Here is a 14,884-nt window from a genome sequence, read left to right on the forward strand (position 1 = left end):
TGTGTGTGTGACCTTTGTGGTGTAAAGGTTCAGATTAAAGGGACAGTTTGACATTTTGACATGCAGGAGCATCATGTGTGAATAATAAATGACTGCAGTACTCTGACTCGTCCTTTCAGCAGTAATATATATATATTTATACACACTGAAGTATTTTCCTCCGTCGTGTCTCTGAGGACAGACGTCATTTCAATTTGTAACAAAAACATCTTACTGATAAACTCTTCTTTATGTTTGTGAGTAAAATACTGTAAAGTAACAAAGCTGATAAATGTAATGGAGTAAAAAGTACTGAATGTTTTTACTTTCTGCTGATGTTTCCAGGTGTTACTGAGTTATCACTGTGTCACTGCACCTGCGTGTGTGTGTGTGTGTGTGTGTGTGTGTCTGTCTGTCTGTCTGTGTGCGTGTGTGTGTGTGTGTGTGTGTCTTTAATCTGATCACGTCAGTGTGTGTGAGTGGAACGAGACACTCAGATCTTTTCTGTCAAATCAAATGTGTGACACAGAGAATCCTGCTCTCTGATTGGTCGGGCTGCCTGTCAGGTGTCACTTTAAATCAGACATTATAACATATTTATATATTGAAACATGTTTATGTGTCTGCAGGTGAAAGACGAGCGTAAAGCTCAGGAGATGTTCGACCTGGCCGACTACGAGCGTTCGGAGGAGTTGAGGAAAGCAAAGAGTCGCAGCAAGAAGAACCACAGTCGCTTCACTCTGCTGCGCTGCAGACGACCCGGAAACACTGTGAGTCCAAAACACACCTGGATCACCTGGAGTTACCTGAGGGAGTAGATGATGTCATAGTTCACACACACAAAAAGTCAAACTCGTGTTCAAACATTACTTTGGTAATTAAAGTATCTGATATTAAATGTACTTAAGTATCAAAGTACAAGAAAAAGTAAATAAAGTAATTTAAAAATGTTCCTCTGATGCAGGATGTAATCTGTGAAGTAACTAGTAACTAAGGTAATCAAATAAATGTAGTGGAAGTATAATGTAGCAGCAAACACTGACATACTTTTACTTGTAGTGGAGTATTTTCACAGTGTGTTATTAGTACTTCATTTGAAGTACATGATCTGAATACTTTTTCTACCGTTACTCCAAACGTGTAAAGAAACCAGAATGAAATGATCTGAGTTTACATCAGGAGCGACTTGTCTCTGAGTACTGATGGAGGAAGTACTCAGATCTTTTACTCAAGTAAAAGTACAAAAGTATTAGTAGAAGAATGTACTTAAAGTGAATCTGCAAAGTATCCGACTACAATTACGATGTTACAAAGTAAAAAGTACATTTCCTCTGAATGTTAGTGGAGCAGTTATATAAAGAGTCCTTGCAAAAAGTAGAAATACTCAAGTAAAGTAAAAGTACCTCAAAATTGTACTTAAGTACAGTGCTTGAGCAGATATATTTAGTTACTCCATTTGAGAGGCTAACGTCACGCTAACAGCTCTGAGGCTGCACTCAGACACAGTGGAGCTAAATGCTAATGTCAGCATGCTAACATGTTGATGTGTTCATGCTAATGTTTACCATCTTAGTTTAGCATGTTTGCACATTAGCATAGTGGAAGGTAATTAGGTACATTTACTCATTACTACTTAAATACACATGTGAGGTACTTTCTTTCCTCTGTCTCGGTCAGTTTAAATGTCTCAGTCTGTCTTCAGTGTCTCACTCTGTCTTCAGTGTTTGTCCTCTCTCCCCCCGTGTGTCTCTCGTGTCCGTCCTCTGAGCTCAGAGATTACTCTGCCCCGCCCGACTCACGCCGTCATGTCATTGGTGGATTCTCCTCCCACATCCATCTCAGGATTGGTGGATTAGTTTGTATTTCACCCACTCAGCCCCGGCGGCTGTGATTGGCTGAGCCATGTTGTTTTTTCTTCTCCTCTGAAAAGATTTAATCCTCAGAATCCCATTAGTCCGTCAGAGGACGAGCTGCAGCAGAATAATCCCTGCAGAGTCCGAACACTTTCACATGTCGGCCCGCCTCGCTGTCTCTCCCTCTGCTGCAGTTCATCGCAGACGTTCAGGCCCGAGAGGAGAACAGAACACAGATCCAGTCTGTTGATGTGTAACATGATATCTGAGACTCTGAGATAAATCGTGCAGCGTCTCCTCGTCCTCTGTCTCCGTCAGGTGGTCAGACTGAACCGGTTTAAACCGGGTTTGGTTAGTTATGTTAATATCAGCTGATATTCTGTCGCCCAGCTCTAATAATACAAACACTACAACTAACTTATATTTATGTTGAGTTTTAAGAATCCGTTTGTTAAAGCAACTCGTCTGTTAATGACTTGACACTGAAACAGGAAACTGTTCCTGATTAAATCTGCACAGATTTTGATGCTAAGCTAACAGTTTGTTTTACCAATGACTGGTGACTTCTTATATTTAACTGCTGCTCTGAGGTGTCTCGTCTCTTTTTATTCTTTCAGTTGTCAGTTGTGTTGTTGAACCATTACACGGTGTGCAAAACAAACTTCGATCATGTTCAAGGCAGGAAAAGCAGATCTGAGTTTCCAGAGGACAGAACGGACTTTGAGTTGACACACACACAAACAGATCTGTGTGGAAACAAGACGTTAACATCATCACACACAACATGAGCAACACTTTACAGAGCTTAAAATACGCCTGTTAGCTACACTCAGCATGAAAACTGCACAATGTAGCGCAGTGACTACAGTAAACTTTTCAAAAAAGCTGTGGTTACATTAAACACTTATGTACGGTAGCTTCTTCAGAGCAGCTACACCAAAAAACCTCAATCACAGTTGCTATACTAAACATTAGCCACACCAGCTACGCTAAAGAACTGTAATTACACCAGCTACAGTAAACATATTGACACAGTATTTACACACTTTATTTACATTAGCTTTATTAATCTAGCTACACCACAGAATTTTAACTCCTTTAGTTACACTAGTGACACACTTGCCAGCTACTTTAACTTAATTATAGTTACATAGCAACGTTTATGACGTTTAGTGTCTGGGTTTAATTCATTGCAGAAGATTTGCTTGACCATCAAAGGTTGGAACAGCCCAGACAGGTCAAACATTCTGTATCCACAGTTTGTCGAAAACCAGACAGAGCAAAGTTTTGGTCTTTTTGCAGGTTCCCAACCTCGTGTTTCTGGCGGTGAGTCCTGAGGAGAAGGAATCATGGGTAAACGCCCTCAACGTGGCAATCATCAAGGCCAAGAACCGCATTTTAGACGAGGTATGGGTGGTTGGTTTACCTTTGTAGTAAAACTTGATGACTAGGATTAATCACCTATGAAAATGTAAATAAATATTTTCTGACGTTATTAAATTAGATAATCTAGGTTGTATTTAGCTACGACGACACAGTTTTGATAATGAATGATATTCAGTTTATACCTTGAGGCTGAAGTTCAGTTTTGGATGGGTTCTGTGATTTATTGTGTTTTTAAACCCTCCTGGATCTTTCAGAAGACGTAGAGTCAGTTTGTTTGTTTGTCCAGGTGACCATCGAGGAGGACAGTGCGCTGGTTCATCCCACCAGAGACCGGGCAAAGATCCCTCATGGCCGCCGGCTGCCAACCAGAGGACACCTCATGGCCGTGGTACTAACATCTTTTATTATTATTTTTATATATATTTGACACTATAAACATTATCTTTACTAAAATCACATTGTTTATGATCATTCCCCCCAGGCGTCCACGTCTTCCCATGGCATGCTGACCCTTGACCTGGTTGCTGAAGAGGACGGTTTCTCTCCGGACTACGATTGCGACTCCTGGGAGAACAGCTTCCAGGTCGACCTGCAGAGGGGGGGATCGTGTGGACAGGTAGCGATGGTCGAATCTCAGGGGGTCGGAGTTCGTCAGCGAGCCGACACCGATGTGTCGAAACTCCGGATGACCTCCAAAGAACCCAAGGTGAAGACCGGCAGTCTGCCCAGGGGGAGTGAGCGGTCCTGGGGCAAGAACTCGAGCCTGGAGGCCTCCAAGGTCCCAAAGACCCAGCAAGTGCAGGTTGGGAAACTTAATCATCCTGATCCTTGTAGATCATAGCTTCAAACATTGCTCATTTTGGGACTGACTCAGACTGGGTTTCAGTTTGTCATGTTATACTTTTGGCATACATTTTGAGCGTTCAGAACCTTTGAGGTTATTCTAGAGAATATTCTGGACAGTTTCTGTTGTTTTGGATTGTTGCAATAGTAATAAACAGCATTGCATAAAGCAGATTTGTTCACTCACATGTTGAAAAGAGAATTAAAAACTTGAAAAATATAAGGTTTATTTAGAACAGATAAAAAAAAGGATATATTTGCAGATAGTTTTGCTTCATTTCATCTCTTACCCAGCCTCAACTGGTATCTGTACATGCAACATGAAAACCACGAGGGAGCGTCGGGTTTAGTGACCAAAATAATAGAAGCATCAGAAGCAACAACAAGAACTCGGATATTTTTCTGTGTGTGATCAAGGGAACTCGGTGTAAGAACCAAAAACACACCGGTGCATTGGCAATCAGTCGTTGATAGACAACGTTTCCTTGGTCTTACCCTTCAGGTCCTTCAGGCTCAGTCTCGAACGCCGCAGCCAGGGAAGAGGTTCAGCATGCAGGGCCGGAGTCGCTGTGCCTCCATGGATGAAGTCCTCTCCTCCAGGTAGGCCAACACCTGATAGTAGAACAAATTTTAACAACTCAAATCAAATCAAGTTCTCAGGGGCAGCTTGTGAAACAGATCCATTTCGAGCAACATGCAGTCACCTTTATTATTTGTCCAGAGGCAATACTTGTATGAGCAGAGTTTTTAAAACGTTCACTGCTGGAGCATTTTGGGATTCACTTGATGAACAAGAAATATAAAGGTTTAATGGACTATCGGTCTATCCATCCTTGCATTGTCCATGTTTTATCTGAGTCTGGACCGTGGTCGCGGCAGACCAAGCAGGGTTGCCCAGATGTCCATTTTCCTAGTTGTGTCCTCCTGCTTCTTCTGGGTGATCCCATGACATTACCAGACTAGATGGGGGATATAATCCCTGCTGTGTGTTCTGGATCCGTCTGGGGTCTCCACCAGGTTGGATATGCCTGGAAAACCTTTTAAGGAAGAGTCATCCTGATCATATGTACACAACCATTGAGTAGTAGTTCTTCTCCACTCTCCTTCTTGATGCCCCAGCTCCTTCCGTTTCTAAGGCTGAGCTGAGACATCCTGCAAAGGAAACTCATTAAGGCCACTTGCATCCACAATCTCACATGTTTGGTGACTACTAAAAGGTTGGATTGTAGATTGGCTGATGAATTCCAGTCTACAATGTTGGCATCACTGCTGACTTTGCATTAATCCACTTGTAAAGAGGTTTAAGCATCCCTGGATGTTGTTCTTGAGTGAGGATAAGATGGACCAGACTGTGATCAGCCACATCATTAAAAGGACTGACAGGTTGACACTGATCTCTTTATGATGCAGTGTTCTGCTGGGAAGCCTTGGGGCCAGGTATTCATTTGGATGCCACTTGATTGTACCACCCACCCAGACACCACAGAACAAGTACAACCCCTCATGGTAAAGGCACTCCCAGCAGACCAATGCATCCTGCGACACTGGAAAAACTGCTCGGGAATGGCCCAAGAAACATGATTCCCTCTAGATCCCAATCTGATTGATTAACCCATCCTTTGGGCATACCGCACAAGTCAGATCCATGGAGGCCCCACCATGTACGGCCTCTGACCGGTCAAGGCATTGACATAGGAATTCCAGGTGTCCTGTGGGTTGCGGGGTAGGCCCTCTATGGATCGGACTTCTTCAGGCACATCCCATGGATGCTCGATGGAATTGGGATCTGGGGAATTCAGAGGCCAGGTTTCCTTGAGCTCCTTATTACATTTTTCGGGTAATTCCTGACCAGGTTTTGCGGTGACACAGGCCACACTGTCAGCAGGGAATGCTGTTGAATGCCATGAGGGGGTGGACGTGGTGTGCAACGCTGTGGCTGTGGAGGTAAAGCAGTGGTTTGATCCCAGGCCTCTGCAAGCTACATGTCAAAGTGTTCTTGGGGAAGATACTGAACCCCAATTTGCAACCGGTGTGTGACTGCGTATGAAAGATTATCATCCTTGCATGGTAGCCCGTGCAACCAGCATGCTAATGTGTGAATGCTGACTTGTGTAAAAAAGCTCTTTGAGTGGTAGCTAAGACTAGAAGAGCTCTATACGTGTACAGTCCATTTACCAGTTCATGTCCTTACACCCTGTTCTTCCTTCCCATCATCAGACCGGCGATGATTCGTTCTGAATTGCGCTCAGCTCTGCGTCGCTGTCCAACTGAAGAGGAAGCAGGGGGGGGAGCTTCAGTCCAGCCGGTCGGTCAGCTGCAGAGCCTCATCGCCCAGAGGATGCAGAGAGCTCAGGAGCTGCTGGAGGAGATGAGACTGCAGGTCTGGTTGCTTCATCTGACTGGTTTGAAATGGAAATCTAATGTAAAATTGGGATATGATGAAGACTAATGTTGTTTGTTGTGACTGACAGGAGCTGCAGAAGGCCAAAGCAGAGAGAGAACGAGGAGGCAGCTCACCTTACCTGAAGGGTGTCGACTCCCCTCGCCTCCATCATCTCAGGGGCTCCGACTCTCCTCACTCCAGGTTGGTTTTATTATTTCCACTAAGAAATGGTCTTTAAGGGTTGCACAACCAAATGAACTAAACAATACTTTAAATTTGTGCTTTGAAGCCAAACAGGATCAGTGTTTAACTGACGTTTGTTGTCCTCCTCAGCAGGTCATCTGGATCTACAAGGAGCAGGAGCAGTGACTCCCCTCGCCTTCGGGGGAAAGACTCTCCTCGTCTGAGAGGGAGGGAGTCTCCTCGATCGAAAGCCAAGAAGAATCGCTCCAAAGGGACCGAGTCACCTCGCTCCAGAGGATCCCATTCACCTGCCGCTAAAGGAAACGACTCTCCTCGACTGAAAGATTCACCTCGTCTGACCACTGCCGACTCTCCTCGGAGCTCCAACAAAGTCCGTTCACCAAAACTCAGAGGATTGTCAAGCTCCTCCTGTCCCAGCAAGGATGACTCTCCTGTACAGAAGTCACCTGATTCTCCTCCATGTGTCAGAGGTTCCGACTCCTCTCAGGCTAAAGGATCTGATTCGCCGCAAGGCAGCGAGACAGACTCCCCTCGTCAGGGGAGCAGCAAGGAGTCGCCCTGCTCGAGTCAGAAGAACTCCCCGAGTCTTTCTGGATCCTTTGAGTCCTCGCAGCCCAAAACCCCCGACAAACACCGTCTGTCTCCACCCTCCTCGCCTCCCTCCCTTCTGTCTGAGGAGGACCTGGAGGTGGAGAGCAAGCGCATCGAGGCGGAGCGCCTGCTGGAGGAGGCCATGTCATCGTGGAAGGAGGCGCAGGAGGTCCTGCAGGAGGTGAAGGAGCTGCAAAGCCAGACGCTGCGGCGGCAGCGCAGGAGGACCTACGAGAAGATGACACCGACAGCGGTGGTGGCTGTGTCGCCCACGGCAACTGTGGCAGCAGATGAGGACGACACACCCACCTCGCCGACATCACCCGAGGACGATGACGAGTCCGAGACACCTTGATGAGGATTTTTTTCATACAAATATTTATGAATTATTGAATTTTCTCAATGAAAGTAGCAGCGTTTTTCAGCATGCTGACGCACAAAAGAAGCAGATTAATAATTTTGGAGTTTTAATTCTGTTTTTGATCTTTTAATCCAGGGACGGTGGGATGCACGTGAACATTTAAAGAGTGGATGTGGATTATTTTGAAACCAGCGATACAGTTCTTCCCAGGAGGTTTAATGACTTTAATCCTCCGCAGTGCACTACGCCCTTTCACTTCTGCTGCCCATTTTACTCCACAAAGTCTCATTTTGTGACAGATGTCACATTTAATTTGAGTAAATGCAATTTTAATGGAGAGGCGCTCCCTTCACCTTCTCTGATGGTGCTGCACGTTTCTCTTCTTTGTCTTTTTCTGCTGAAAGTGAAGCGCAAAGCCTCTCTGATCATTTCAAAGACAAGTTTTTACCCAATGAGCTTTTTGGAAGATATCTGGGGTTTGAAAAGACAGTTTGTCATTTAAAGTCACATTTTTTCCAAACAAAGATGTCAACATTTATACGACAGGAAACTTTTTGAATATGATGAAACATGAAGGCACTGAAGAGCACTATGTTTCCTACTGCTTTTTAAGGATACAGCGAAAATGAACACTGATTATTAAGAACTTAAAATGTATAACCTGTTTTATTTGCTGTCTTCTTGTTTCTGTTAAAAGATCTTATAATTGTAACTCTCTCTGATTTTGTTGTGGCCTCGTATATCCGTCCTGAACTGTCCTCCCCGCTCACTGTTGATATGTTCAAACATTAACAGTGACATTTGTCGATCTACAACAAAAAAATCAGGGAGTTTAATGTTTTACACCACAAAGAAAGAATAAGCAATAATGTCGATAACAAAGAAAATGTTTTGTCTGACACGTAACAGAACTAAACGCATGACTAGATTCACCTGCTTCGGGACAAATATCAGCTGTTGGGCCTCTGAACACTTCGTACCCTCTGTGCAATATGTAGTTTTCATTTGCAGGAAACCTTCCTGGCCCAGTTTGCTGTGTGGATTTAGAAACACAGGGACCGTTTACATGATCAGGTAATGAAGCAGGACCCACCGAAGCCCTCAGTTGTGTGTTTGGCTGCATTTTACCGCAGATTATGAATTTAATTTGCACTTTTAATACCTGACTGATGCTGGATATCTGAGTACTGATGTTGATTCATAGAATTTAAAAGAATCAAATATAAATACTTTGGTTCATATAATGTTTTTTCACAACAGCATAAAATAAGCAGTTTTGATAAGAACCCTAAAAATTACTATCGAATAATTTTAAAAGGGACGTTTCGGATGTATTAGGTGAAATCTGGATCCAGCGTTAAAGACGGAGCCACTCACCCCGTGAAGGTTTCTTAGTGGCCCACAGAGCGAGCGGCTAACGTCAAGTTTAGCCCTCCGCTAACTTATACGAGGACAAATTAATCTTCTTGACTTTATTTTCAGACCAAATGGATCAAATCCTGATCAAAACGAGTGACGCTCAGAAAAAAGCATCCTCCATTTTAAAGCTGCTTTTTTAACAATGTAAGCTTATGAGAAAAAGTCTTTCTGCAGCCACGTGTGTCTCAACAAGTTCTCATTACACATTTTGGCCACTTTATTAAACTGATTCAAAGCCAAGCTCTCAGGAACGGCGCCGGGCTGTGAAACCAGTTTGACATCAGAATTTGATCCATTTGGTCCGAAAACATCCGGAGCAGCTAGAAGCGTCTTAACATGTTGTGGTGTTACGTTACGTAAAGTGAAGTGCGCCACACAAACACAATGAAATGAAGACGATAATGATGAATTGTAAGGGCCTGAAATGAGATAATAAATCATTTTCTAACATTTTTTATTAGATGTGCAAACCCAACATCTGTAAGAGGCCGATCACACAGAGACCGACGCCAACAGAGACGCTGTTTTCCGATGGTGCCGCCTGAGGGCGCTCGTCCTCACGTGGAAATATGTTCAGCTTTACAGTCGTTACTTTACAGCTGATGTCTCGGTGCGGACCGGCCGGCTGCAGTTTAGTCCAAAAAAACCTTTTCTGAGGTGTTTTTAAAGCTTTTCTGAGCCGTCGTCACGAGTCTGTGTGATCAGCTCTGGTATCTGCAATAAGCTAATATCTGCTGATCAAACTGTAGTTGACTGAAGGTAAACGAGGATAGATCATATACCTGTTACTCAAACTGTAATCTGTCAGATCGCAGATCAAACTGTCAAATATTTATCACACGCTAACAGTGCTGAAGCGTTAATCAATAACTGTGTACTAATAGTTTATGAGCATAAGAATAAAGTTGATTTATCAAACTAAACATGTAAACAAACATTTTAAAGTTAAATTAACATTATGAACTTTTTTTTAAATATGGACGACATGAGGAGCTGTCTTCATATTGATCAATGATCAGCTGATTTATCAGTAAAATATCTTAATTCACAGTCACGTTTTGTGTTGATTGTTGCTACTGTAACTTTAAATAATCACATGAACTCATCTGTTTTCTGTCACGTCACAATGTTGACAACATTTTTTACTCAAGTTTTCGTGTTTTTGCACATTCGTCCTGAACATTCAGAGGAACTCAGTAGAAGAAGAAGAAGAAGGAGAAGAAGAAGAAGAAGGAGGAGGCAGCGACAGTGTAACAGAGGTTTTGTGATTCATTGTGCTGTGAGTGATGTTGGTGAAAAGATGTTGAACAAATGTAGTTTTTCTTTATTTTAACATTTTTGCACATTTAGCAGATCTTTCACGACCAGAATTCACTGTTTGATTTAACACTTTATTCACTTTGTCACAATATGAAAAAATGTAAATGTTTTTTTCTTTATATGTTCAATTTATTTAACTAAAGATTTATATGTTGATGTTTTTAAATGATGTTGTTTGAATTATTGTATACAGCAATGCATTATGGGTAAATAGAGCCAAAAAACACTTTATTTTCTGTTTTGAGCTTCCAACCTCGTTTTCACATGCAAGAATAGAATAAGCTACAAAAACAGCCAATGAGGTGAGATCATTTCACCTGCGTTTATTATAAATGTTTCTGTTCTGCATTTTTCTGTCATGTTTGAAGAAGCTCAAATATTTCTAGATAGTTCCTGAATTATTGCAAACTGACCAGAGAAAAGTTGGACTCGTCCCACCTCATTGGCTGAATTTTTCTTGATTGAATAAAAAGAAGTCGTTAAGGTGAATTTTGAGACTTATAAGTTATTATTTCAGAGATGTTTTTTGTTGTGTGCATGTTGTTTTGTATTTTTCACATCCTGATATATTCGCAAATTGACTAACATGCAGAAACCTCACGGACATAAACAGATCAATAAAACTTCATCTCACCTACAAATGAGGTAACCTCCGTACAAATCACAACATTTACAACATTTACATATTGTGGACATTTAGTTTCTACGTAGTTTGTTTACGTCTGCGCGTCAACATTAAGTCTATTCACTCCTACACACTGTGCCACAGGAAGTTAGCATAGCTAGCTGACCTTTCAAGTTTGAACTAGCCATAATAACCGACCATCAGGCTAAGCTAGTTAGCTAGTCTTTATTTCTTCTCAATGGAAGCAGGCTTGTATTAGAGACAGGCCTTTATTTATAATTTGCTTTGTTTGATCACATTTTAGCACAAAGTCTCCATGTTTTCTCATCTGCTCCCACTGGATCCGATAAACACCCAACACTTCCTGTTTCTGTTTCAAATTAAAAGCCCTCCAATGTTTCACCTCCATTTCTAATAAGACTTTTAGTGGGAAACATTTTCAGAAACATTTCAGTGACTTGCATGGTTTCCTTTCTGTACTTCAGATGTGATGCTGCCATCTTGTGACGCTCGTAGGCACACGTTACAAAACCTGAAACATTAACACACAGTTACCCAGGACAACACAGTGGTTGTGGTACTGTTGAAGTACATTATGATCAGTTGGTACCAGGAGTTTATCCAGCTGTGTTTTTTGCCTGGTTTGTATTTGGCACCATATTTTGTGTCTGTCACTAAAGAGTTACACGTTACATTACGTTACGTTATGTTACGTTACGTTACGTTACGCTACGTTACGTTAGTGGAGGTTGTGACGCTCTAAAAAAAGTATCCACCATTTTACAGCTGCTTCTTTCACAATGTAAGTTTATGGGGAAATATATTTTTGGGCCTCGCTGCATCATGTGACGATGTATTAACCCGTTTGTCCACTATGTCCAATCAAAGCTCGGTGTGTTCAGGGGCGTCGTATGATGTGGGATATGGACATGGATGCAGAAATCAGACTTCCTGACTGCAGTCACATGATCCATCCAGCCTGCTGTGCTATTGGTCGACTCCTCAGAGTGAGATCCATCAGTTAGTGATAAGACACACACTCACACACACACACACACACTCACACACACACACTCACACACACACACACACACTGTGTTGGTGTGTGTGTTGTAGAGGTGGAGCTGTGTAATGGAGCGATGCTGTTTGTCCTGCCCTACATCTGCTCTGCTCCACATTACAGCTCACCGACCTGACTGTGTGTGTGTGTGTGTGTGTGTGTGTGTGTGTGTGTGTGTGCATGTGTGAGCATTTCTTAATGACTAATCTGCCTTTATGCACACAGTGTTTGTGTGTCGACACATCAGTAGATCCACCTTAAAGGAGCAGTCCAACATTTATTCTCCTCCAGAACCACTGGACGTCAGGTTTATCCATCCAGAACATAGACAGGTCCAGGACCTTTAGCCTAGCTTAGCACAAAGTGAAAACCGAAACTTTTATGGATTTTATAATTCTGACTGACTTTGACTCAACACCGGTGAAACAGCAAACATCAGATAAGAAGCTCAAAGATATTTAAGTTTTACAGAAATAATTTCAGCGGCTCGTCTCTGAGAAACGAGACATTCAAACTGAACAGGAAGCGTGTGTGTGTGTGTGTGTGTGTGTGTGTGTGTGTGTGTGATAACTGGGTTATCTCCTGGATGAACACACTGCAGCTGATTCTTGTTCACATCAGAGGCCAATAAATTATTTACACTGATTCTCTCTCTCCGTGTGTGTCATCAAGCTCGCTCGCCCATCTGATGCTTCTGTTTTAGTTATTCGAGTGTGTGTGTGTGTGTGTGTGTGTGTGTTTCTGGTGGTGGTGGGGGGGATTACATTTATTATTAACACACACTCAGAGGTCTGGTGTGTACCAGGTCAGTGTTACAGTTTGTTCTCATTTAAAACAGCCGGGATTATAGAGGAGTGTGTGTGTGAGTGTGACTGTGTGTGTGTGTGTGTGTGTGTGTGTGTGTGTGTGTGTGTGTGTGTGTGTGTGTGTGTGTGTGTGTGTTGGGGGATGGTATAGATGTGTTCATTGTGACTCAGAGCCCTGCAGCGTCTGTTCAAAGCCTCGACCTCATTTATTCCTCTCCTCCATCCTCGCCTCCTTTCCTAACCTCCTCAGGAGGTAAGGAAAGTTTATCTGCTGCTGTTTTCTGACAAACTGCGGCGATTTGACAAAATGAGTGAAATCACCTGGAGGCTCCTCGACTGACTCAGACTGGCAACATGTCGTTGTGTTATGGTGGTTTGTGAGTAGCTTCCCAGTAAACACAGCGACCTCTTCAGCCGGTCTGTCCCGTTAGAGAAGACCGACCCGGAGGCTGAGGGCCGCTGTGTTTACTGGGAAACTACAGCCGGCTCTATCAGAACGAGGAGGAGGAGAGAATCTCTCGTAGCAACATAACTAAAAATACTTGTCGTTGATAATCAACACGAGCCGACTGTGACATCATCAACAACACCACACACACACAGTGATGTCATCGACCCATCCTGCTGTTCTAGTCCAATAACATCACAGTGTGTGTGTGTGTGTGTGTGTGTGTGTGTGTGTGTGTGTGTGTTCATGTATCTGTCTTATAAAAATAACATGACGACCAAAAGCTTTTAGGTCCGACATTGTAAATATTTCAGAGGAGCGAACACACAGCAGCATGATGAGAGGACAGCATGCTAACGCTAATGCTAACACACGCACACAGCAAAAATAATTTCTTAGACTTATTAATGAATCAGATTAATTTATTGATGCAGCCTGCAGACTCACATCAGGATGTGCTCCAGATGTTTACCTGCTTCAACACATCTGGACGTCACATCGACAGACCGACGACATCAAACAGCCGTCACCACCTGAGACTCGTCTGTTTAACCTCCAACACGTTATAGAGGAAGAGGAAGAGGAAGAGGAAGAGGACAGGTGATCAGCTGGACAGAGGTCTTCAGCCTCACAGAGACAAACCGTTAGTACAGAGCAGCTGGGAGGAGACGGTGGACGTCTGTGTGTCCGACTCTGAAGGACACGTGGAGAAAATAAATGAACCTGAAGTCTGAAAAAACATCTTTAATCTGAGCTGAGGAGACAGAAGAGCCAACGTCAGCCTGAAGCACTGAAGCCTTCGTCATCAACAACCGTCAAGATGGAGCAGGCATGTCGTCCACGCCATAGAAGACGGGCGACAGAAGAGACAGAGACGCCTTAAAGACGCCATGAAGAATCAGAACATCGATATGACACCTGGGACCAACACCAGGGACAGGAAGCTCTGAAGAACCATCATCTGAGAAGAAACAGCACCTTTACAAACCCACAGAGGCCCAACATGAGAGGACAGGACTCATTAACCACCTCAGAGCCGTCAACACGTCAACACGTCAACATATGATGTTCATGACTGTGTCATCAGCAGCAACATGGAGAGAAACACTGGAGCTCAGCTGATCACTGGACCCGGAGGTCACATGGTGGGAACATGGAATATAAAACAGTGAAGGGCGGAGAACAGAACCCTGAGGAACAACACCAGGAGAAGTTTGTACCGAGCGCCGATCAGATGGCACCAGAACATTCAGAACTGATCCTGAGGCTCAACTTTAACAGGTTCTGTATCCTGACGAATCAGCTGATCGAAAGAATTTAAATATATTTAAAATGTCTGAAGATTTTCTGACTGTGTGTGTGTGTGTGTGTGTGTGTGTGTGTGTGTGTGTGTGTGTGTGTGTGTTTTCTCATGAGACTGCTGTCAGACAGGAAACCCTCTGGGGAGGCTGAGACAGCAGGAGGGTGTGTGTGTGTGTGTGTGTGTGTGTGTGTGTGTGTGTGTGTGTGTGTGTGGTCACAGCTGTTACATCCATTAACGGACACTTTACTAGTTTGATGTGTTTAAATTTGAGTGAGGAGAAGTAGAAAGGAGGTCAGAGGTCAC

At 43.3% G+C, this 14,884-nt stretch overlaps 1 protein-coding gene across 2 annotated transcripts in view; it reads left to right on the top strand.

Moving 5' to 3' along the window:
• plekho1a (pleckstrin homology domain containing, family O member 1a) overlaps positions 1–10,828 on the top strand; it is an 18,447-nt gene extending 7,619 nt beyond the window's left edge. The window contains exons 3-10 of one of the 2 annotated variants that reach the window (XM_084379848.1): positions 609–749; positions 3,135–3,239; positions 3,505–3,606; positions 3,700–4,020; positions 4,564–4,661; positions 6,279–6,441; positions 6,533–6,645; positions 6,778–10,828. In XM_084379848.1, the coding sequence (XP_084235974.1) occupies positions 609–749; positions 3,135–3,239; positions 3,505–3,606; positions 3,700–4,020; positions 4,564–4,661; positions 6,279–6,441; positions 6,533–6,645; positions 6,778–7,594 (1,860 nt within the window). In that variant the 3' untranslated portion in view covers positions 7,595–10,828. The remainder of the gene's footprint in view (positions 1–608; positions 750–3,134; positions 3,240–3,504; positions 3,607–3,699; positions 4,021–4,563; positions 4,662–6,278; positions 6,442–6,532; positions 6,646–6,777) is intronic. The other variant, XM_084379849.1, reaches the window with a different exon arrangement.
• Positions 10,829–14,884: the final 4,056 nt, after the last annotated feature.

The sequence above is a fragment of the Pagrus pagrus genome (assembly GCF_965226575.1).
Source record: "Pagrus pagrus genome assembly, chromosome: 17".
Lineage (NCBI taxonomy): Eukaryota > Metazoa > Chordata > Actinopteri > Spariformes > Sparidae > Pagrus > Pagrus pagrus.